This window comes from Amblyomma americanum, chromosome 11 (assembly GCF_052857255.1).
Source record: "Amblyomma americanum isolate KBUSLIRL-KWMA chromosome 11, ASM5285725v1, whole genome shotgun sequence".
Classification (NCBI taxonomy): domain Eukaryota; kingdom Metazoa; phylum Arthropoda; class Arachnida; order Ixodida; family Ixodidae; genus Amblyomma; species Amblyomma americanum.
Window position 1 is genome coordinate 75902479 of NC_135507.1, and position 25472 is coordinate 75927950.

Genomic DNA, 25472 nt, shown 5'->3' on the forward strand with positions numbered 1-25472 from the left:
GCTGTCTAGATTTATCGCTTAGTTCGCCGTCTGTTTTTAATGATTTTAAATGGGATGTCATCAACAACCCATATGGCAGCGATCTCCCTGTACAAATTAGCATAACATCTTCATCGGTAATAATCCCAACAAAACCGCAACGTTGGAAACTTCATATAGCAGACTGGAAACATTTCACAGCAGAAGCCTCTTTAGAAAAAATTATTTTAAATAATCTCAACATCGACGAGACAAATGAAAAATTCGCAAATTGTATTATAGCTGCCGCACACTTAGCTATTCCTGAGTCCTCTGGAGTTGAGTGACAAAACCACAAAATGTGGTGGACAGAAGAGTGCAAGACAGAAAAAAAAACAACAAAACAAAGCATGGGGTAAAATTGGAACGCACCCAACACAGAAAAATTTGAAAATTGAAAAAAAACAAACCCGAGAGCTAAAGCTCGGTACGTCCATCGTAGCGCCGAGAAAGCATCATGGAAAAGTTATATCTCATCTATAAACAGCCTGATCTCATAGAAAAAAATGTTGGAGCGGGTTGAAAAATTAAATGGTAGCTACTCGCCCTTCACAGTTCCTTTTCTCACATGACCAGGTACACAAACAAATACAGCAGAACAGGCAGACATACTGGGGGAGTACTTTGCTGCGGCGTCAAGTTGCTCACACTTTAGCCAGTCATTTCTAAATACAAACCCACAGCGAGAAACACAGGCTCCCAACAAGTGGACGTCTTAATGAAAAATACAATTGTCTAATTACCCTCCAAGGAATCAATAGAGTACTGTATGCCGGGGAAAACAAACTGCTCCAGGACACGACCAGATACACTATGAAATGCTTGCCCATCTTTCCCTGCTTGCCATAGAAGCACTCTTGAATTTCTTTAGTAAAATATTCATAGAAGGAAAAATACCCAACGAATAGAAAAGAGCCATTATAGTGTCATTTATTAAACCTGGAAACCTGCCAACTTCTCATAGCAGCTACAGGCCAATAGCCCTTACAAGCTGTCTCGCGAAATCGTTTGAAAGTGTTTTAAATATCAGATTAACTTTTGTCCTTGAAACTCGCGAACTTCTTGACATCCATCATTGCGGTTTTAAAAAGGCATGCTCAACAACTGACTACCTAGTTCGCCTTGAAAACACAATCAGCACTGCTTCGTGGTGTTTTTTGACCTGGAGAAGGCATATGACACAACGGCAAGGTTTGGGATTCTTCGCGGCCTTGCAGTACATGGCAACCGGGGCAGGATGTTAAACTGCTTAAACGACTTCCCGTCGAACCGTTCATTTCTTTGTACAGGGAGATCGCTGCCAAATGGGTTGTCGATGGCATCCCATTTAAAATTTTTCCCTTTCCAGGAACTTCGTTCCAGAGAACGGCGTTCCTTAGGGGCGTATTTTAAGCACAACTCTCTTTCTTGTAAAGATTAATTCTATTAACAAAATAATTCCGAAGCCCATTATGTACTCAGTATATGTGGACGATCTGCAAATAGCCTGCACGTCCTCCAATTTAGTAACATGTGAGAGACAAAAACAGTTAACAATAAACAAACTACAGACATGGGCAGAAAAAAATGGTTTCCAGTTCTCCACGCAGAAAACAGTGAGTGTTCTGTTCTTACTAAAACGAGACCTACAATTCAACCACGCCTTACATCAAAACAACACCGAACTACCTGTAAACGATGAAATAAAATTTCTAAGTATTAATTTGGCCAAAAAACGGACATTCCTACCCCACATCAGTCCTCTCAAAAAGAAAGCAGCCCGATCCTTGAATATTATCAAAGTACATTGCCGAAAACACTGGGATTCCGATAGGACATGTCTTCTACAAATTTATCGCTCTGTAATCCGCTCTACCTTAGATTATGGATGTATAGTATATGGGTCAGCGAGACCATCGTATCTTAAAAGACTCGATGCAGTGCATAATTTAGGTTTACGTCTTTCTATTGGTGCATACAGGACATCACCCATAAGTAGCCTATATGTAGAAACTAATTAACCATCACTTACAGACTGAAGAACCATGCTTACCTGCTCGTGCATCCTAAAAACCCGTTCCCTGCAAAAACATCTACGTCATCCTACAGCTACAAAGTGCCCATCTCGAACGCTCTTTGACAACAAACCGCAGGCTACCGGACCACTGCTCTTGCGATTTGAAGAGATGTGCCAAAATCTTGGCGTGCAAAACACACTACCTGGTATTGCGCCAAGACGAGAGCCCCATGGTAAAATTTCCCCGCAATCTGCGATTTCACTCTTACACACTTCCGGATGAAACTAAAGCCACAACAACATATCATACAAGAATTTTTTGCACTCGAGGAAAAGTACAGTACTTTCAGAGCTTTTTATACAGATGGCTCAAAAGCAGACGCTTACGTTGGAAGCGCAGTGGTACAAGGGAATTGGAAGGAAATAGTAAGGCTTCCACAGTGTGCCTCCATTTTCACTGCAGAATGCTCCGCCATCTGTTTAGCCGTACAAAAAAAGTTGGACTGAGGCTTAGCTAAAGTGTTAAGCCTGGATATCTCGAAGCGAAAATCTTCGTGGCGATGCTCGTGGTTTAGCTGAAGGTTTCGTACATAGGGTTACAATTTGGGTATACCTTTCTAGCTTTTCCAAAACGTGTTATCTTAGGAGTACGAAGCTTGTACAATCGTCTAAGGTCCCACAAATGCCATATTATTTCACAAAAGTCACACACGTGGCCGAACGGGTTGTCCACAAAGTCTGTCGTAAAGACCATGGTCGCGCTGGCACTTTCACCGAGTTTCAACATGTAGTCGGTGTAGCGGCGAGTCTTTACCTCTTCCTCCATAGCGTCGTCGTCGTCGTCTTTACTCTGTTGGCTGCTAACACTGGTAGCAGACGCGGCTAAGAGCCGCTTTTGAGCGTCTTGTCGCCGTTTAGCGAGACGCTCCTCTCGTTGCTCGGGCGTTTCGGTTGCTCGTTTAGCTCTGGCCTTCTCATTCTTTCTTCGAAACCGCTCGACGTCTCCCGAGGTACAGTCTTCGCTCACCTGGCCACTCTCAAGTGACGCAGCCAAACGGCGCAATTCAGCGTCCTTTTGCCGCCGTTTAGCAAAGCGTTCCTCTCGTAATTCTGGCGTTCCAGCCGCTTGTCTAGCCTTGCACTTTTCATATCTTTGCTGCTTTTGAGCCAACTCCCACACTACCACTTCTGGGTCTTCTTCTCCTCCTTCCATGGCGAAAGGTCAGACGACGGAGGCAGCGCGCGGTGGCGACGACGGCTGCAGCAGGCGCGGCCACCTGCGCTTCGCGTGACGTCACCCGGTATCGCGCATGCGCAGCTGTGACAAATCTGTAGTGTGGCTCACGCGAAGCCCGGTGTTGACGAGCCTAGTGAAGCTTTTCGCTTCAAAGTAGTGAACGAGAACCTCGCAAACAGTATTATATACACAGACTCGCTAAGTGTACTTGCAGCCCTTCACTCTAGACAAGCAATCAATTCGCTCCTGGGTGACAACATACACAGCATAACAGCCATAGCTGAAGGTCAAAATATAAAACTCTGCTGGGTACGTAGCCATATCGGCATAAAAGGCCACGAAAGAGCAGACTTCTGCGCTGCTGAAGCTCATGATGAGCAAATCAAGGAAGTAAATATACCGGCAAAAGTTTGCATCAACTTAATTCAAAGTAACATAAGACAGAAATGGCAGTCTGGGTGGAGCAAAGAAGTAAATTACAAACTACACAACCTAGAACCAATTATAGGTGAATGGAAATCCTGCACCCGGGTGCCGGGAACGTTTTAAGGAAGTGAATATCTGCCGTCTTCGTATAGGACACACGCACCTTACACACAATTTCCTGCTGAGAAAACAAGATAAACCTGTTTGCGAGGAATGCGGAGATGAAGGTACGGTTAATCATATTTTATTTGCTTGTGAAAACTATAAGAAGCATGGAAAAGGTACTTTACTCAATTTTATAACGAATACATTCCTTTTCATCCTGCGCTGCTTTTAGGAGATAATGCAATTGTTGATATGTCATGCGTTTTAGTTTTCTTAAAGAAACGGGGTTTCTCGAGTAACTCTAAATTTTCTGCCCACTAGTCTCTTGAATTTTGGTACACCTCAGCCACTTTCTCACCCCAGAGGAGAAGGCTGAGGCGTTTATTTGATCAGTTGGGAGCCTCAAGATCCTTGCCAGAGCAAGGATGGCCGCCGGGGTTACCCGACGCCGTTTAAAACTTTTAATAGTACCAATTTCTAATTTTTTTTCTTTGTCCTTATGGGGTAGGTCTAACTTTGCGAGCACTCTAAACCACTGAAGATTTCTAACATTTGCATAAAACTACCCAGGAAATTTCTCCACACCTTGAGCTTGGCGCATGATGGCCTTAGTTTCCTATTTGCCCTAAAACCCAACACGGCAACCAATAAATTAATTGAGGTCACATAAAGCAGACGAGAGATATGCGTTTCATCACTCGTCACCCCAGTGCAAGAATTTTTGAGCTAGCATCAATAACAACCAAGGTATAGAATATTAAAAATTACGCTCCTCCTCTCCCCCTCAATTCTTACACGCGGGGCACCAGAAAAAAAAATTACGTAAACAGGTCAGGGACTGGGCCCCGCCTATGAACATGTCATCCGCTGACGTTATGTTTGCAACATCGGGTTGTCGCACCCAGCGCCCCAGCAGCAGCATCGGTAGCGTCTCCGCAGTCACGCTTCGCTTTTCTGGATTGCGGCGCACGTTGGATTCTTTTGCTTGTCGTCTGTTGTTGCGGACGAAAAAGACACTGCGGGTGGCTCCACAACTCCCGACAGAAAAAGGCGGCAGAAGTAAATTGAAACCATATGCGCGAAGGCAATGACCTGGCTCGCGGTTGACCGAAGGGCTCGCGCGGCGGCACGAGCAGAAGACATTCACGGCTACCGGAAGTGTGCCCGTGACGTAGTGGCTGCCGTGGCTGCAGCGAATGACAGCGTGTGGTGGCCTGCCGACGTCACGGAACAAGTGGCGTATATTTTCACGATTTTAGTTGCAAAATCGGTCACTAAGAGAACACCAATATATCCCGCGAATTTTGAAAAACACGGTTTTTAAAAATTCATAATAAATTGCCGGCTCAGTTCCAAAGGCTCATACTTAGTGTGAATGCTCCTTAGCATCATTTGTGAGCATTAAAAACATTCACAAAGTGACTTTTAATTCATTGCATAGTCCCTTTAAGTACACGGACCAATGCTCCAGAGAACAAACCCTCGCACCATGAATGCCGATGAAGACGGAGCTTGCACTTAAGTGAGGAGGCGCCTCAAAGTTTTATGATGGAAGAAGAGCATGCTCCTTCATCAGCTGACACGCATGGTGAACTCCAGCCACCTGTGAGCAGCTTCTTTTCAGGGCTGCATGATGGATTTTCACAGGCCGGCTCCGAGGGCAGTGCGGCAGAGGCGGGTGCGCAGCGCTTGCTTGCCTGTTTGCCTACTCGGTACACGTGGCTGCAGACTCTCGTTTTCTAGGAGGCTTTCTTCAACTTGCCTCTTTTGGCAGAGATTTGGGACACCTGGGAAAAATACTGGGCACAGCATTCGAAGAGAGTATCGATCTCTTGAGTGCATTTAAAAGTGCCTTGCTATTGAGGTCAGCGTAGTGCGATTTTATATCGTATGCTCTGGAAAATGCTTCGCGCAGACGTGGTAGCTCGGTTGCAATATTCTATCTGCTCCGGTGATTGCCTGGCGCCAAAGTTCTAGGCAAGCAGGCTCCGACGGAGCTTGAAAAAGTGACTCTTGGTCAGGACAACTCTGCTAGGACGATCTGCAGTTGGTTAAGAAGCACTTCTTACCCATAATCGCGTCTAGTCGGCTTCTGGAACCGGCTGGATCCCTCAGGTGTGCCACCGCAACAACTAACACATTACAGCCGCTATGTACATACATAGGTCGCAACGGCCATGCATGGCATCGGCCTGCGCCACCCTGTGCGTTTGCACAACGATCACTGCGGCTGTTCCCAAACCAAACTGCGACACAAAAAGCTGGTTCTAGCACAGTTTGTTCGCGCATGGTGCCTAACACAACGCGGAAGCGGAGAATCTCATTATCCGCACCTTGAGACGCACTGTGGCAGCGGAAGACACCGACAAACACAGCTTAAAACATCACCGAAAGCCGCGCAAACCGCCTAGCCGCGTCCTCCGCTCCGCAAGCGAATTGACCCTTCACCGCAGCGCCCCCGCGCCGCTGCGGTCGGCGCATCTACTAGAGGACGAACATGACCTGTGCGCACCCTCTCGGCCGCGGTGGGCGGGCAGTGTCAACACCTAAAATATTCTTACACCGTGGTTCTCCGATACGACTCATTGACGTTTGAAGCTGAATAGAGACGCGTCTAGTGAATGCACAGTTCTTACCGACGCATCTTCGAGATGTGTATTCAGGCCTACATAAGTAATTATGGGCATGTTAATTACTGATGTCGCAATGAAGCGACTAACAAATTTCCTCCCTGCTTGGAGTGTAGTCGTAGCGTAATCATGTGGCGCGCGCTGATAACCCCCCTCGCAATGTACGGCCCTGGACCAGCAGATGGCGCAGGTGGCGGTCAGTACTTAGCCTTCGCATCTTCATAAGAGGTGCACTTCATAATTTTTTGAGATCTTATGAGTACTCACGTAGTGAGCTCTTAATATGTGGCCGTGCCTGAAAACTGGTGCTATGAGCTCACGGTATCCTCCTGTGATGAAAGCCGGCTGAGTGTCAAAGCTTGTTTGCATGAGGTACCCAGTCGAGGTGTTGCGCACGAACACGGTGACGATTTCTTGATTCTGCAAGCTCACTGTATACTCGTGCGTCTGGTCTCTGTTGTTTGGGTCTTTGAATACGACCATGAACCTGAAATAACATTTTAATACGTACTCAGGGGCGTTGTTCACGAGCGAATAATGGCCCTAAAAACGCAATTTCGACTCCAGGTGATGCGTGGACAGTAAGGGCATCTTACAGACCGTTTACTGCGTGCAACGATTTGCTCTGAACTGGAAAGCATAAAAGAGTGCAGACTCCTTTCGTGCAATTTTTGTTCCCTTTTCGATGGTGGGGGCCCCTATGGAAACAGCATAGTAATGTTCCTTCTAACATATTTCATTTATTCGTTTTTCTTTTTTTCTTCTTTCGATACCCTAAGGACCCTTGCGGACGTTACATAAGAAGGCAGAGGGGATTCTTCAATGGAACCAGCATAACTGATTTACAAGAGAAAATAAAGAGGGCTGAAAGCACGAAAAAGCAAGCTAAGAAGCCAGGCACAAATTAATAAGGAAAACAAAATGGCCAGGAACAGGTTCTTGACGAACAAGAAAAATACACAGGTAGCAAGGTAGGTAGGCAAAGCAGTTCGGCAAAGATGAGGCATTCCACCTTGGGAAGTTACGAAATGTGTCATCTAATGTTGCTCAGGACGTAGTGGCCGTCTCTGTCACACACACACACACACACACACACACACACACACACACACACACACACACACACACACACACACACACACACACACACACACACACACACACACACACACACACACACACACACACACACACACACACACACACACACACACACACACACACACACACACACACACACACACACACACACACACACACACACACACACACACACACACACACACACACACACACACACACACACACACACACACACACACACACACACACACACACACACACACACACACACACACACACACACACACACACACACACACACACACACACACACACACACACACACACACACACACACACACACACACACACACACACACACACACACACACACACACACACACACACACACACACACACACACACACACACACACACACACACACACACACACACACACACACACACACACACACACACACACACACACACACACACACACACACACACACACACACACACACACACACACACACACACACACACACACACACGCACGCACGCACGCACGCACGCACGCACGCACGCACGCACGCACGCACACACACGTGAAATAAGAATAATCGGGTGAATTTTCTGCATATGACCAGTGGCGGAAGGAGGTTTAGCGATATTTTCAGTACTCGTGCAATTGCACGCCAAGAGCGTTCTAAAAGAATTAATCGGGCAGATTGTTTGGAAGAGATTCCAGCATGTTGATACAGTGGGCTTAATAATTATCCGAATTTGTAAAACCCGATCTCTCAGATTTGATCACTGTTTCAGGACTCACTGTTTTCAGGATCGGTCGATCGTCGCGGTAAAGCTGTTTCGCATTAACACCTATTGTTTCGGTGCTCTGGGGAGAAAATAAATTGAGGTTTTCTTTGAATTGCGGTAACGGCCCCTAAAATCTTGGGCACTGCGGGTTCAACGGAAATGTGAGGACCGATGCTGAAGCGAAGAGCTCCTTCAGCAATGAATGACATTGCTAAGGTTCTGCCTTTCTTTATACTGGTCACCGCTTGGCTTCTCTTGCGCTTGAGAGATATTGGGTCCAGGCAGACTCGACACATCCGCTTTGAGTAGCTACGTCGGGCTACTGACATCTTCGGTTTCGCTTGGAATCTCGCGACTACGTGCATGCTTGCCACACAGACTCCGTTAGACGTCGCTTGCATGCACAAGTACTTATATTTCATTGAATTGCCGGACTGTGCAGCATGCACCACGGGTGATTCCACTATATGAGCGCGAAATACAAACGGTGGCAACTTACACGAAGCATTTGGACAACAGGCTATTAATGGAGGACTTACTGTTAGGCGCTTGTCCACAGAGCTGGAAAGCTCTTTAGTGAGTGCGGGCGCTTTCAAATATTTTGAGCGACGCGGGCCCTCAACTCGAGACTGACATGACAACAAATGTGCCTGTGTATATTTTCGTCTTTCGTCTCACCACATCGTCACCCTTCACGACACTCTTCTCCTCTTCCCCTTCCACAGTGCAGAGTAGGAGGCCAGGTATTCATCTTTCTGGCCGACCTGTCTATCCTTCAAACCAATAAAGTTATCTTTTTACGCACTTTTGATGGTTCAAGTGGAGGATTCTTCGAATAAACTTTTAATATTAGAGTATTATATGGCATTATATGGTGACTTTATGGAAGTATTAACTGAAATCATTCTGCTGATGTTTGTCAATTACTCGCATCCAGTTTAAATTTAGGACAGAATTAGAAAACCAGCGAATAAGATTGACAATAGCCAGAACATTAATAGCAAAAAATAATGCATGCTAGGCGAGGGGAGATCTTCAGATATATTGAATTTTATAGTGAAATCGTACGATTCATGGAAGAGGGCGTTTATAAACTGGTTTTTATTCAAAACCCGCTTGTCCAAAATTTCAGGGTATGTTAATTATCACCGTAGACGGTCAATTCTTGATGTCGCGCACAAAATCCGGCGAAGTTACGTTTATTTTTTTTGTATGATCAGATGGACCCGCTGCGGTGGCTCGGTGGTTAGGGCGCTCGGCTACTGATCCGGAGTTCCCGGGTTCGAACCCGACCGCGGCGGCTGCGTTTTTATGGAGGCAAAACGCTAAGGCGCCTGTCTGCTATGCGATGGCAGTGCACGTTAAAGATCCCCAGTTGGCCGAAATTATTCCGGAGTCCTCCACTACGGCACCTCCTTCTTTCTTCTTTCACTCCCTCCTTTACCCTTCCCTTACGGCGCGGTTCAGGTGTCCAACGATATATGAGACAGATACTGCACCATTTCCTTTCCCCCAAAACCAATTATTATTATTATTACGTTTATTTTTTGTATAATGAGATGGACCGTAGAGGATGATCCGGAAAGGCGTCCACTTTTTTTCGAGGATGCCCAGTAGCCGCATAAGGTGACCCGACAGACAGGGCCTTCGACGTTGCGGCCTTGAACGCTGGCTGAAACATTCTGGTCTGTTCGAGCATTCCCGCTCGAGCTCTTGACTTCAAAACCTTCATCATCAGCACCGCTGCCTATAATTGGGGCCGGTGTGTAGGCTCCTCTCTCCTCCCCTAGTGCGATGCGCGATAAATACAAAGTAGGAAGGAAAATGGCTCAGTACAGCTCATGGAGAGAGCGCGGCAAATACAAAAGTGAATGCAAGTATATGCGCAATAGGCCCTGTGAGCAGTCCAGGGATGTATAAAAGTGGGTCTAATGTCCGTGGAAGACGTCAGATGGGGAGCGAATGCACTAAGGAGGGTGTGCTTGGCTGCTGCACACTGGGTGGGGCTGAGAGGTGGGCGAATATATAAAACGATTGCCGAGGCAGCAGCGATAAGAGGGAAACGTTGTGGAAGGTTTTCGCTTCCATGAAGGGCGAGCACGTGCAGGCTTGCGCAGCAAGTCGTCCGGCGAAAGTCAGCGGCTTGGACGGACAGTAGAATACTGGGAGGGGGGGGGGAGAAGGCACGGGCTAGCATGCACTGCGGGTCCGCTGCATGGCAACCACGGGGGGGGGGGGGGGGGGTGCGTTTTGGTGCCGTCGGCAGTGGAAGACGGTGGAGAAACAAAGCCGGTGTGTGTGCTGGGGACTTCTGGCGGGAGGGCCGGGATGCCCGGGAAATGCCGTCCGTGCTAGTCTTCAGGCATAGGCCTTTTCACGAAGCCCCCCCCCCCCTCCCCCCCCCCCAGAAAAAAAAAATGAGCCGACGCTGAGGCAGCGATCGAATATCGAGCGTTGACACATACAACATGGGGTCACCGGCTGGAATCCCTGCCCCAAGCTAGACTCTAACTTAACTAGTAAATCTATGCACGCGAAATTGTATGCCACCATCCCGAACACTGTGAAAAATGGTTGAGCCGCAGTGTCCATACGAAGACTCGTAAAGATGTGGAATTGGGGGTACAAAGGTCGGCAGTTCGAACCCCTGCCGCGAAGTTTATGCTGCACAAAACGCTGAATCGTATGAAACCATCTGGGACATTCTGCGGGAAACGGTTGGCTGACAAATTTTGCACGATTTTCGGGACTAAGTGGCCCGAAATTGACTTCTGTCTGACAGGGATATATATATATATATATATATATATATATATATATATATATATATATATATATATATATATATATATATATATATATATATATATATATATATATATATATATATATATATATACTGGATCAACACATTTAAATTTGGAGTTGTAGTTCTCAAGCATCACGCTGCCGCGTGTTATTGTTTTATGCCATTATGTAACCACCTTGGTTACCATGGCAACCACTGGGTTACGATTTGCGTTATAACGTATAACGCTGACGCTGAGATCCAAAACGCGAGAAGAGCTTAACGCTCTAATACAATGCTGTTGCTGCGGAGGCCGGCTTATTCCATTCTATCCGTGGAAGTAGGATAACTCGGAGGCTCGAAACGCGGTCAGTAGAGCTAACGCTGTAAAATGTTTTGAACCGAAAGCTTCACGACGCTAGGTAAAGCCGATTTCACCGTGCGTTGCCGGTTGACCTTCAAGTGAGCCAGAGGTCAGGTGTGGCTGTAGGTCTTACCATATGTGGTCCACCATGGTGACGCACCATTTTACCTTTGACCTTTCGATTCGCTGGTAGAGGGTGGTAGAATAGGCCGCAGCGTTCATTGGGTGACCAAGCTCTCGCGATCAACGATTAATTTAATCGCCACCTGCCAGGGTGGCAGGGTGGTCGCGCTGCCTATCCGGTGTGCGGAACGCACTGAACCTCACAGATGGCAAGCCGCGTCTGGTTGGCTGATACACCACAGCACTCGCTCTCTAACCAGATTCATCATCATCATCACCATCATCAGCCTGAATACACCCACTTCAGGTCAAAGGCCTCTCCCATGTTTCTCCAATGAACCTTGTCCTTTGCCAGCTGCGCCCACCCTATGCCTGCAAACTTCATAATCTCATGCGCCCACCTTACCCTCTGCCGCCCACTGGCACGCTTGTTTTTTCTTGAAATCCACTAAATTACCCTTAAGTACCAGCGGTTATTTTGCATTCGCATTACATTCCTTGTCCAGGCCCATTCCTTCCTCTTGATTTCGACTACGGTGTCATTAACAAGAGTTCTCTTACCCACTCTGCCGGCTTTTGGTCTCTTAATGTCACAACTCTCATTTTTCTTTCCATGGCTCGCTGTGTTGTCCTTAACTTAAGCTGAACCCTTTTCGTTAGCTTCCGCGTTTCTGCCCCGTAGGTGAGTACCGGTAATATACAGCTGTTGTACACTTTTCTCTTGAGGGATATTGATAACCTGCTATTCATGATCTGAGAGAACCTGCCATGTGCGCTCCACCCCGTTCTCCTCCTTCTAGTTTTTCCCTCACAGGATCTGGATCAGCTGTCATTACCTACCCCAAGTAGACATAATCCTTTACCCCTTCCAGCACCACTTTGCCCGAACCAGGTTCAGCAGTAGTTAAACCGCAGCTATTTTTTTAACGTTGGGCAGAGCCCGGGGTGCGTAATCCTCAGCTCTACCTGTACTACTAGAAGCAGAGTCAAGTATCCATGCAGTATGCTGGAACTCTTTGGCCTGCTTGTCCCATATCGACAGGGATTCCTTATTGGCTACTAAACAACTCAAGAGTTACAAAGACAATAAGCATCCCTCAGGAGATACATTCCCTCAAGATGAAAATAAAGAAGTGCATGCACATACGCTGGACACAAGAAGTTATTGTTACGTGAGGCCAGCCGAAGTATGAGACGAGATGACTGATGGCAATGAGATGGGTTAATGGCCGCTGGCCTAGCGCGCTGGCCATAGCGCAGGGAAGTTGGCAGTGGCCGGAGACTGAGCGCTCGCTCCAGGCCAGCGGCCATTAAACCATCTCATTGCCATCAGTCATCTCGTCTCATACTTCGGCTGGCCATCACGTAACATTATTATCACGTAGCGATGACGGGAGTCCAGGCAGTGAGGAAGACAGCGAAAAGTGCTTCTAAAAGTAAACTCTTTATGGGAATGACCTCCACCCACAATGAACTGAATCACTCGGCGGGGGCGAAAGCAACAAGCGTGCTCGGCGGTCGTCGAACAGGATGGCCGCCGCTCTCGGCCGTGCTCAGTTTAAAGCTGATAGCGAACTTTCAAGATACGGCGTGCAAAGTTAATACAACGGTCTGGAAGAACCTAGAATCGGCTCCACCTGGAAGTATCAATCGAGATAAATCTGATCGCGTCTTGCATCACAAACAAAGCGATAAAGCCCTGTGCCGGCAGCTTTGAACACTGAACAAAGATTACAAAGATTCGCGACAATATACAGAATGATCACCAGGGCAACGCAGATGTCCTTGCACAGAGAAGTCGAAATACGAATGTCTCACCCACTAGCCTCTCTTTTCATCTCCGCTCCGCTCTTCCCACTTGCGGTATGATATAAGGAGAATTACACGTGCTTTGAGTACCCCGTCCACTTACCCCCTCTCTCACAACTTAAAGAGGTTGGAGGTATGTTTTTGGGAGGTATAAACGTGAGCAGGTTCATGAATTTTGTGCGTCTGCCACGGACAAAGTTTTGTCTTAGGATTTTTTTTTTCAGTTTCGTCGAAACTGGTGTTATAGAGAAAAGAAGGCAGACCATTTTGCGCAACTACGCAAAATAGTTGTGCCTACAGACTGATAGCTGGAAGTCGGAAAGGGCCCACTTTTCACTACTGTCTGGACAGACAAATTTAGTTCCACGTGAACGGTCTAAGAAAGCTTAATGGAAAGGAGAACTGGCGCGCTCCTCCGAGAGAGCGCCTCGACTTCTATGGGCAGCTTGTGCTGAGCTGTAGGAGACGGCGACTGCAACGCTCCATCATCAGCTACCGTGACCATCGACAGACAAGGCACGGCCCCAGCCTCCGTCTTACGATGTTCCCGTCCATGGGCGTCTTTCATCTGAGGACGACGCTCCGTCTAGATCCGGTGGCGAGAAACTCAAAAGCGTAACTGCTCGCACGAGAATGGCTTGCCTGCTGGGACGCTTTTATCGGTCTTGACCGCAGGGATCATTGAACCTGTGCAACTGTTGTTAACCTCACTGGCCGCCTTCAATGGCTCACAGCGCGCTCCGCGACGCGATGGCGTTTACGACAGACGGACGGACGGACGGATGGACGGGCAGGTGGGAGGGAGGGGGCGGGCAGGCAGGTAATGTAAGGTAAGGTAAACTAAGGTGCGGTTAGGTAGGTAGGGAAGTAGGTCTTTATATTCTATAAAGGCCCATTTTTGAACACTGAATTCGAATCCAAATTTCGCTGCTGCACTTTAACACTAGTTCGTACGCCGCTCTAGCTCAAGAGGTTCTCTACCGGAACCTAGTTTTAAACAATTTTATGAAAAACGGTGTTGGTGCGTGCAGTTCAAAATAGTTGTTGTCACTTGTTCGGTTCAGGTCTCTTAAACACCTGTACTATTTTGAAACATAAGCGGAGCGTCTGCACTCCTTCTTATCAGACGAATTTGAAAGACGGGCGCTTGCCCAATAAATTATCTTTCTGACGTCACCGTCCTTCAAGCAGATCATGCACTCTCGTGCATTATGCAAGCAGAGGCTAACGAAAAGGGTTCAGCTTAAGCTAAAAACAATGCAGCGAGATACGGAGAGAGAAATGATAGGTGTAACGTTAAGAGGCCGGAAGAGGGCAGAGTGGGTGAGTGAACACACGCGGGTAAATGACATCCAAGTCGAAATCAGGAAGAAGAAAGGGGCTGGGGCCGAGCATGCTCTGTGAAGGCAAGATGTCCGCTGGTTCTTAAGAGTAACGGAGTAGATCCCCAGCGAAGGCAAATGTATCAGAGGGCGGCAGAAAGTTAGGTGGGCGGATGAGATTAAGAAATTGCGGGGATCCGGTGGCCACAGCTGGCACATGACAGAGTTAATTGAGTTAATTGGAGAGATATGAGAGATGCCTTTGCCCTGCAGTGGGCATAGTCGGGCTGATGATGTTCGATGAGAACAGTGCCCGACGCCAGCGAGACCTACCAAGGTGTACTGGTCGTATATCGCACTCTGGCTTAGACACACTGGGCATTGCGGGCACTAATCATGCGAGGCAACGGAATCAATGATCCGCGCCGGACCAACACGAATGTGTAGGATGCAAGAAAAGCGCATATCAAAAAGATTTATACAAGCGCGAGTCGAGAACTGTGCGTAGCACGGGCAAATCATTCTTCGGCTTATACATTAGAGAAATGTTCCTCTCAGCTACGGGCTAGTGGCTATTACCAGTTGAGGTAAAATACCAGCCCTGATTATGGAGTTGCGATTGCACTGTGGTGGCGCGCTATGAGGTTAAATGAAGGAAGAGACTCGCGGGCGGCTGGAATAAACCAGTATGTGCCACTCCAACAGAGGACAACTACAACAACAGCTTGCCCACGGCTCTTGGTGAACCAACTAACGCCTTCTTCTACGCTGGTGACCTGCAATATGGACAGGAACGCTGCGCCCCATGACGCTTCCCAGGCTCCGACATTCCCACGTACCTTCCGTTGATGCCTATGCCGTCCGTATTTCGCCATTCTTGACGCAACATCCCGACGCCTGGTTGTTACAAGCCGAAGCCCGTTTTCGCCTGGCGAACATTACGTCCCAGTAATCCTGGTTCGGCCACCTTGAAGCCTCGCTGCTCGCCGAGGTCGCGCTCGAGGTCCGCGACATCCTGGGAAGTCCCCCAGCTGCGGATTCGTATGACCAATTCAAGGCAACTATTCTACAAGGCATTTTGACATCTGGCCTGGTTCGAACCCGACCGCGGTGGCCTCGTTTCGATGAAGGTGAAACGCTAAGGCGCCTGTGTGCTGCGCGATGCAATCATGATCATGATGATGGTGATGACCAACCAACCAACAAACCAGCCAACCAATTTGACCGCAAGAGGCTGCAGCAGCTCCTTTCCGCGTCAGAGCTCAGCGACCGGCGTCCATCGCGACTTCTTCAGCAGATGCAGTGCCTGCTTGGCGACTGCGCAGCCACTTTTGACTCCTAACTCCTTCGGGGGCTCTTCCTGCAATGTCTTCGACCTTGGGTGCATATGTTACTGAAGACGGCCACCGACACGCCAGTTGCGACTTTAGGCGATCCCGCGGACAAGACCGGGGACGTCGCCACGCTCCATCAAGGGCCAGCCTCTGAGGCATGAGCTCGGTCCCCAGCTCTGGACGATCCCCCAATTTCGACACCATCCGTGGCGTTTTCTCAAGAACTTGCCGAGCTGCGCAACGACATGCGTCGCCTCCAAGACCTCGTTGCTGGCGCCCTGCGGTCTTCCAGGCAGGGCGTTTGCAGTCTCCGCTCCCGTCCTCAGCGGCGATTTCAGAGCCGTACCCACAACAGCTGGCTCCGTTCTTCGCCGCCGCCCATTTTTCGCGACACTCAGGAGAATCACGGCGTGCCGCTCTGCTGGTATCTCCGGCGTTTTGGCGCTGCTGTGGAGCGTTGCAGACGATCCTGTGGATGGCAGGGAAACACACCGAGAAATCACTAATGGCGACGAGAGGCTTCCCGGACAATCAAGGTCGCCTCTTCTACATTACCGACTCTACCAACAGACTCCTGTTTCTTTGACACAGGTGCCAAGTTCAGTGTACTCGCTGCCAACGCTGTGGACTACTGGTCCGCCGCTGTGTCATCTCCAAGCCGTGAACAGCTCGCAGATACCAGTTTACAGGAAACGATGACTCCTCGTCAACCTTGGTTTACTCCAATCATTTCTTGATTACGCCGGTCATAATCTTGGTGTCCGAGGTCCCCCACGCCATCCTTGGAGCAAAATTTCTCTGCCATTTCTTCCCCTGGTTGACATGACACGCAAGAAACTCTGCGATTTGGCTTCCAGGCTCTATAACTGGCCGGAACCCCATTTTCTGCCCCTTCGCCTTTACCGCCAGCTATAGAGCCCCTTCGCCATACGGGCAACTGCTGGGAGAGTTCCTGTCTTTGACAGCCGCCCCGACTGGATAAAATCTATCAAGCACGACGTCGTGCACCGCATTATTACCAGTGGTCAACCAACGCATGCAACAGCTCATCGCCTCGCTCCTGAAAAGCTCTGCATTGCCCGCCAGTAGTTCGAGCGCATGGTAGAGATTGGCATCGCCCAGCCATCCTCCAACTGTTGGTCGCCCCCTCTGCACATGGTCTCTAACAAGTCAGGCGACTCGCGCTCTTGCGCGTACAATCGCGCCCTCGTCTTGGCCACTCATCCTGATCGTTACCCCTTGCCTTAATAGCTTGATAGCGGTTCAGAATAATTATGTTCCTGCGAATGTTGGGGGACCCGGGGTAATAGCACGCGGGAATGCAGCGTGTGCGCTTTCGATTCCAACATTCCCAGAGTGCCTTGGAGTCCATATGACTGCGGATTCGAAGTCTGTATCTTCTTCAGTTCTGAGTATTCTATTTGCGTGTTTTCCAATCCTTCCTCTCGTATAGTTAAGACATTCAGTCTGGGAGTCCGTAATAACACACGGTACCTTCCTGGAAACGATCGCCGCTTCCTCAGTCTGGCATCGCGTTGACCGGTCCTGCCGCGTCCACGTAATTTGCCTCTCCCATCGCGCCCCGTGTTCTCCTGATGGCATTCGCCCTAGTCTTTCTTATTCTCTTGTGATATTCGGTTAGCATATTTATCACAATGGGTTGCACCTCGATCTTGCTTCTATACTGATCTCGCAAGTCCATTCTTTCCTCCGCAGACCAAATCCATGAGAGCTCTAGTCTATCGAGTACGTCCCTTGCGGTCCTGTTTCCTAATAGCCGCATCCTCTGCGGTATCGAATGGCGTTCAGTAATTTCATCTATTGTGAATGCCGATGTGTAGTAGTCTTTCTGTTCTTGCGTTGACCGGGATACCAAATGCTCTTTTATATACTTTGCGTATTATGACGTCCAGCTTGTTCTCACTTTTCTTCCATTTCAGATAAGGTGCTGTGTAAGCAATCCTGCTCACAGTAAAAGCCTGTATTAACTTTATGAGTTCTTGTTCTTGAAGTCCATGCTTGTGGTTTGATATCCTACTAAACATTCTTGCCACTTGGTCAGCTGTTGCCTGCAGTCGCCTAATCACTTCCGCGTTGTTGCCCTTGGCATCTATTAAGAGACCTAAGATTTCACAAGTGGCGCCTCTTGAATATGCGCTCCCCCCACGAATACTACAACAGGGTCAGAGTCACCTGTCTTCCTAAATATTGGTAACTCTGATTTGTTAGGCGCATATTGGAGTACGCGGCTATTAGCGTATTCTTGCACGGTATCCGCCGGACATTGTAGTCTTTCCTGCATGCTGCCAATTGAACCTCCGGAGGTCCAAATCGTAATGTCGTCAGCATGCAGCGCGTGCTTGACACTCTGTATGCTGTCCAGCCTACTCGGTAGTCCTAACAGCGCAGTGCTGAAGAACAAAGGGTACAGCACAGCCCTCTGCGGTGTGCTCCTACTTCCCAGTGGCGTGAACTCCAACTTTGCTTCTCCGACATTGAGCCTAACTCTTCGGTTCGAGCCGCCGCGGTGGCTCAGTGGTTACGGCGTTCGGCTCTTGACCGGAAAGACGCGGGTTCGATCCCGGACGCGGCGGTCGAATTTCGATGGAGGCGAAATTCTAGAGGCCCGTGCACTGTGCGATGTTAGTGCACGCCAAAGAACCCCAGGTGGTCGAAATTTCCGGAGCCCTTCACTACGGCGTCCCTCATACCCTGAGTTGCTTTGGGACGTTAAACCCCCACAAACCACAATATCTTTGGTTCGAGAGAAATTCTTTGATATAATTATACGTCCTTAAACCACAATTGCAGTCTTGTAGATATTTGAGTATGACATTGTGTTTTACATTATAAAAGGCACCTTTGAGGTCTAATGCTAGAATTGCCCTGGTCTGAGAGCCTCTAGGTTTGCCGATGATTTCTTATTTTCACTGTAAAAAGTACATCTTGAATCTAAAGGTTTGGTCTAAACTTGAACACTGTTTTTGGGAAGAGGCCCCTTTTATCTTAATGTCGGTAAATTATTTTATACATAACTTCTCCCATCAACTTACCGGTGCACGACGTCAGCGATATTGAACTGAAATTCTCGGTACTAATCTCTCTACCGCGTTTCAGAATAAAGACACCTTCTGCCGTCTTCCATTCCTCGGGAATCTTTCCTTCCGACCAGCATTTATTCAAGAATCCTGTGATATCCTCCAACGGCTGGTCGTCCAAGCTAGCTAGCATTTTAGTCGTCACCCGATTTTCGCCACGGCAGGTATCCCTCCTCATGTCCACGAGTGCGTCACGCACCTCCCAGGTTGTGGTCTCCGTGTCCATTTCCTCATTCTGTGTGTTCGTGCATTCTTCCATGTTCAGACCGATACCCTGCGATTGTATGTATCTCCTTTTAATTACTGCAATGAGCTCCCTTTCATTCCCCTTGAAGCTGTGCATGGCCTTCAACAGATTTGTTTCGTGGTCTGTTTTGCTCTTTCCTGGGTTCATCAGACATCTCAGTATGGACAAGGTTATCTTGAGGTTTAGTCTGGCATTTAAAGAGTCGCAGAGGTTGAGCCAGTTAGCCATGGCTAGATTAGAGGCATACTGCTCCGCGTGCTCCGTAAGCTCTGCTATTCTTTTCTTTAGTTTCTTGTTTAGTTTCTGCCCCCTCCACCTCTTTGTGAGACCCCTCCTCGCTTCCCATAGATGCAATAAACGCCGGAAAGGCCGGAAGGCCTGAAAGTTCTTCTATGTCTTAATCTTTTTGGCGCGCGGCATGAATAAACCAGTTTGCTTGTGGCAACATCATCTTCTACAGCAGAAACATGTTAGTCTGCCTAACCGCACGTCGCTGCAGAATTGTGTGGTTAAAAAACCATTTTATTCACAAAACATACTATGGCAATTATCTTCTACGGTTTTATTTCGCGGTTAAAGGAAGGGTTACTACGGAGGTTCTAAGCAGCTATCACAGGTAGTAAGAAGAAAGTTAGTAAGGGAAGACTTTTACTAACTATATCTTGAAGAGGGTAGTATGTAAAAAAAAACGTACTAATATGCAATAAGAGTTAGTAACTGCTGCGTTTACTACCGTCTGACTACCCTTTATTTAAGTGTCTATATGCGCTGAATAGTGGTGTAGCTTTTGGTTTCATGCTGGAAAAAGCACTAAAATGACCCTTCTTTCCGGCGCAGTCACCACGAAAAGAACACATAGTTTACAATGACGCTATTACATCACTTGATTCCTATAAGTACTTAGACATCCACTTAAGTAAGGATCTAACCTTGTCGCATCATATTCTCCACGTCACTGATTCAGCTAATCAAGTTATAGGGCATTTAGGTCGTAGCCTTTCCTTAGCCCCCGTCTGCGTTCGATAAAACTTGCTTACTTAGCATTTATGCGTTCAAAACTTTAGTTTTCATATGCTGCGTATCAACCCTAATTTGCTAACCTTATCCCCGTGCTGAAATCTGTCCACAACTGCGCTGCGAGATTCATTTTCTCGGACTATTCTTATCACAGTGGCTTTTCGCCACTAAAATTTCACCTGCATCTCCCTACACTGGCAGGTCGTCCTAAACCTCGCCCAGTTTGTATATGCAATAAATATTATTTTTATCGCACTTTCAACCTTGAAGGTCCCCTAATATTCATCCTAATGCCATCTACCTCAAGCAAACACGAGCCGAAACGTATCGTCAGTCTTTTTCCTCACAACAGCCAGCGACGCGATTGGCCTTGCATCCCAAGTGGCGACAATCATCAGTCCAGTTCACTTCAAATCCGCCATCTAATATCATCTGAATGCACGTTAAAACAATTTCCCTTGCGGACATTTAAGGAAAACAAATAATTAATAAATAAATACATGTGGGTCGTTTTTTTATATTATTCGGTAGCTGGTGTCAATCAAGCTTAACATAAGGTTTCAATTACCTTAAATACAAGCGCACGACCGAAGCTCGCGAATAAGAATATTGGTATTACTCCAATGAAACTGGAGACGCTAAGGCGATTAGCACTGGAAGAGGAGAATTTTTAGAAAAAGCGCTTCAGACTGGCAAAAAGGAAAAGACGGAGGCAGACAGGCAAGAACAACTACAGAGGCGAAGCTATAGTAGGATAAAATTTAAAAAAAACAGCAGTTGTTAACTTAGGCCACGGTCCGCAGCATACTGTATTACTCGACTAGCCAGTCACAAAAGAAACATAATCAGCTTTTCAATGTTTGACTTTATTAAACAAGCCAGGTATAAAAAATCTAGAGCTCATAACTTTTTCTCGAGATTAGCTTTTTGTTTAGGTAACAAGAGAAGTTTAAACAACGGACTACTTTTTTTTGTCGCGCAGCAATTCTGCGCGCCGGTCCTGAATGTGGGCGGACCTTCACTGCAGAGTTTAGTTGTATCCGACTATAGTCTTACTTTTGCGCTTTCTCTGCTTTGCTGTGCTCCTATGACTGCGCTTGTTTTTTTTTTGTTGCAGCCTGGATAGTTTTTTTTTGTAACAAAGCATGCTCAACCAGTTGGCGGAGGTCCAGAAGCATAACGTCCATAGCTTTTATGACCCTATCAATCCGTGTACTATAGCATGATACAACTTAAAAAGAAACACCACTTGTTAACAATGGACCTAGGTCCGCGGCGCACTGTTACTCCGCTAGCCTGTCACAAATGTAAACAAAATCAACTGTTTAATGTTTGACTTTATTAAAAAAGCCATGGTATCAAAATTTCCGTTTATAACTTTTTTCTCATGATTAGCTTCTTGTTTAGGCGTCAAGAGAAGTTTTAACAACGAACTACTATTTTGTCGCGCAGGAATTCTGTTCGCCGGTGCTGAATGTGGGCGGAGCTTCACTGCAGACTTTAGCTGTATCCGACTATGGACGGTTTTCTACACAGGCAGATGTGTAGAGCGCGGGTTGAGATATATGTTGAGAGATATATGTTGCTGGTCATGTCTGACGGCGAGTTGCTAAGCTCAGGTTTAAAAGCAGCGCGCAGGACTTTAGATAATTAGTTACTCACTTATTGCCGGACGTAAATTCTACCGCATACACGCAGAAGGAGCCTACCATGAGAGAAATGTTCTGAAAGAAATATTGGTCGGTCTGAAAGACAAGCAGTTCTCCCCGTTAGTTGACTTCAAAATTGGGCAAACAAAAATTAACAATCTTTCCCACTGCCCTTATTTATTTATTTAGTTAGTTAGCATATACTGCCGGCCTGTGTTGCAGGCCTTAGGCAGAAGTGGGGTAATGACATAATTATAAAAGCGTTAAGTCCATTGCAACAGAAGTAGCAAGCGAACAGGGTCAAAACCAGAGAGAAAGAGAGAACTTTATTGTCAGGAAGATGGTGATCTTCTTGGGTTCCATCAGCCACTCCAGGTGGCCGGGAGTTTAAGTGTGTCGTTGACCTCCTGCGCTCTTGCCGTGACTCGGGACTGAACCTCAGGGTCCGGGCTGGCGAGTAGATTCCCATTTTTCATGCGCGGGAGACGTGGCTAGATCTGCCGGAGGCGGACACTCGTGCAGTCCCAGGTTATGTGGTCTAAGATGGCAGGCTCGCCGCACAGCTGACAGTGCGTATTTACCAAATCGGCAAGGATATTGGAATACGTCCACGAGTTTGGCTGCGACCGCGTTTGCAGCCGCCTCCACGTGGTAGCCTGTTCGCGGCTGAGCGAAACGTGCGGGGGAGGGAGGCTCGCTCTGAGCTCCCTGTAATAGTTGTTTATGGCCTGACATGTAATGAGCGTCTCGCCCTTGGGGACATCCGGGTCCAAGACCCCCTCACCAGCTCGGCTGACAAAACCGTTGAGCATACTGGTGACAGGCATCGTGTCTTGGAACACCCGCATGGGCCGGGACCCACAACAGATCCACTTCCTTCCTATCTTTTGGCATCGTAAGAATAATTTTGTATGCAGTGGCGGAGGTACGTCCCCTCGCGAAGTTGCGAAGGGCCGTTTTGGAACCACTGAGAATTCTGCTGGTGCCTTCCTGAACGATCTCTAGTGCTATTGCAGCCTCTTCGGCCTCTTCCACTCGGTCCGTGACCACCGTAGCCGCTACTATGTAGGAGATGCTCATTGTGGTCAAACGAAAGCGTCTTTGCATGTTAAAACGTGCCGTATCAACATGCACGGTACTATCGTTCCCTCGATACTTTTTTCTTAACGTCTTCGCCCTGGCCCTCCTCCGGTTTTCGTGATGGTCCGCTTGCATGTTGTTGAGGATAGGTTTGAACCGGATGCGTTCGCGCATCTCTGTCGGTATAATCACCTGGTCTGAAGGTCTTCGCCCAGTATGCATGAGCTTCGCAAAATGTAGAGCCCCGTATCTGTCTGCCTGAGTCGCTGCTCTTGCGATGTAAGTTGTGCCTCAATGAGCCCTTCAAGGGTGCTGTGGGCTCCAAGAGACAGACGTCTAGCGGTGATACAACATTTTGGGCGAGTTGGTTACCTACATTCATTATTACAGCGCAAAGACGGCACAGAACAAGAAGGGGACACAACAGCGCTGTTGTGTCCCCTTCTTGTTCTGTGCCGTCTTTGCGCTGTAATAATGAGTCTAGCGGTGGACGTGTATCTCGCGGGCGGGGGTGGGGAGAGCCGCCTTTTACGCCTGCCTTATCCGGCAGTTCAGGTTTTCACCCTCTGCTCTCTTGAGATCCAGGTAAGGGGTGGCGTACACGAGCCGACGGACGACGAAAGCCTGAACGAGCCGACATGTGTCGCGCTCTCTCATGCCCTGTCGGCGAGTCGCAGCACGCATAATGAGCCGTATGGCCTGCTGGACCGAGGCCGTCAACCTGTCCAGCGTTACTTTGTTGCATCTCTTGGATTGTATACGCATTCCAAGCACCCGTATCATGTACACTTCCGAATTTTCGTTGCCTTGGATTTTGAGTTGTATCCTATTCGTCTTCGCTTTGAAGTTCCATTCGTCGTTACGGATGACCAGCAGTCCCGACTTTTGTGGGGCGCATTCCAGTCCTGCCCAACGGGCGTGGGCATCTACGACATCCGCCGCCGAGGCTATGACTAATACCCTCTATGCCGTCAAGTTTTCCAGGGAGCGTGATCAGCGCAATGTTGAATAAAAAGGGCGATAAAAGTGACCTCTGTGGAGAACCCTTATTTCCCAGTACAAACAACACAAAATCGATTACAAATCCAGAGAACTGGTAATGAAATCGAACTTGGCAACGAACGAAGGCATCGAACTTGCCCAAAACAGGGATACATATGAGCGCTATGCTTCATTCAGAGCTTGTAAAAATAAATTCACCGATCTGCAATTGACAACGCCAGCGGGTAACCCGTTCCACTTAGCGATGGTATGGAGAAAGAACGAGTATTTAAAAACATTAGTTTTACATGAAAACGTGGCAACTTTTTTAGAATGTTAGGAGCGTGTAGGGCTGCGAGATGTATGCTCCGCAACTTCTGCGAAACAGTGCCCCCAAGGCAGGAAATGTCATAATAACAATAAAATAATTTCATGGCTGTACTTTTTTCAGCTCATTTCTCCAAAACAGTAAACCGCTATCTATCGTAATAACGTTAATCAGTGCAATTAGACCACCATCACTTCTCACTGGTCTAATTTGTGTATCATGTGGCTGTCGACGTTACAGGTGTCTTTTTTTTAAGCGAAAGCTTCACTACGCTACCTCGTAATGATTTCGCTGTGCTTGCGGTCTTGACCTTCAAGTGAGCCAGAGGTCATACCCTTACGGCGCCGTTCAGGTGTCCATCGATATATGTGATGCAGTTACTACGCCATTTCCTTTCTTCAAAACCAATTTTAAAAACCAATCCAATTTTCTTCGAAATCAAAGGTAAGGAGCATAACTGACCCCATGGGACGGTGGACACCTCAGTCGCGCTTTTAGCTACGTGACGGTAGTGGCAGATCTGCGCTGCATGCGTCGACATTCAAAACGCTGTAGCAGAAACGCGGCACTGAAGTTAAAGATCCCCAGGTGGTGGAAATTATTCCGAAGCCCTCCACTACGGCTTCTCTTTCTTCCTTTCTCCTTTCACTCCCTCCTTTATCCCTTCCCTTACGGCGCAGTTCAGGTGTCCGTCGATATATGAGACAGATACTGCGCCATTTCCTTTCCCCCAAAACAACACAACCAAACTAAACTATGGGCCGTCGGCGTTCTTTGTGTTCATTGGCGTTAGCGTTGACAACGCTCTAGACTCCGACAATTTGAGGAAAGGAAGGCGCATAACTGGCTGCCTGGGGCAGTGGACTCCTCAATGGCGCTTTGAGGTACGTGGCGCTGGGGAGAGATATATGTGAGCTGCATGAATTAGCGCGGCCACCGCTGTGGCAGACGAGCGCCACTGCAGCAATAAGCCGCAGCGTTCATTGGGTGACGAACCTCTCACGATCAACCCTTTATTTAACCGCCACCTGGCAGGGTG

At 47.9% G+C, this 25472-nt stretch overlaps 1 protein-coding gene across 1 annotated transcript in view; it reads right to left on the reverse strand.

Moving 5' to 3' along the window:
- LOC144110406 (uncharacterized) overlaps positions 1-25472 on the reverse strand; it is a 90794-nt gene that overhangs the window by 13128 nt on the left and 52194 nt on the right. Inside the window, exons 8-9 of the mRNA XM_077643263.1 lie at positions 22058-22119; positions 6680-6899 (exon numbers count right to left, since the gene is read on the reverse strand). Of these exons, the coding sequence (XP_077499389.1) occupies positions 6680-6899; positions 22058-22119 (282 nt within the window). The remainder of the gene's footprint in view (positions 1-6679; positions 6900-22057; positions 22120-25472) is intronic.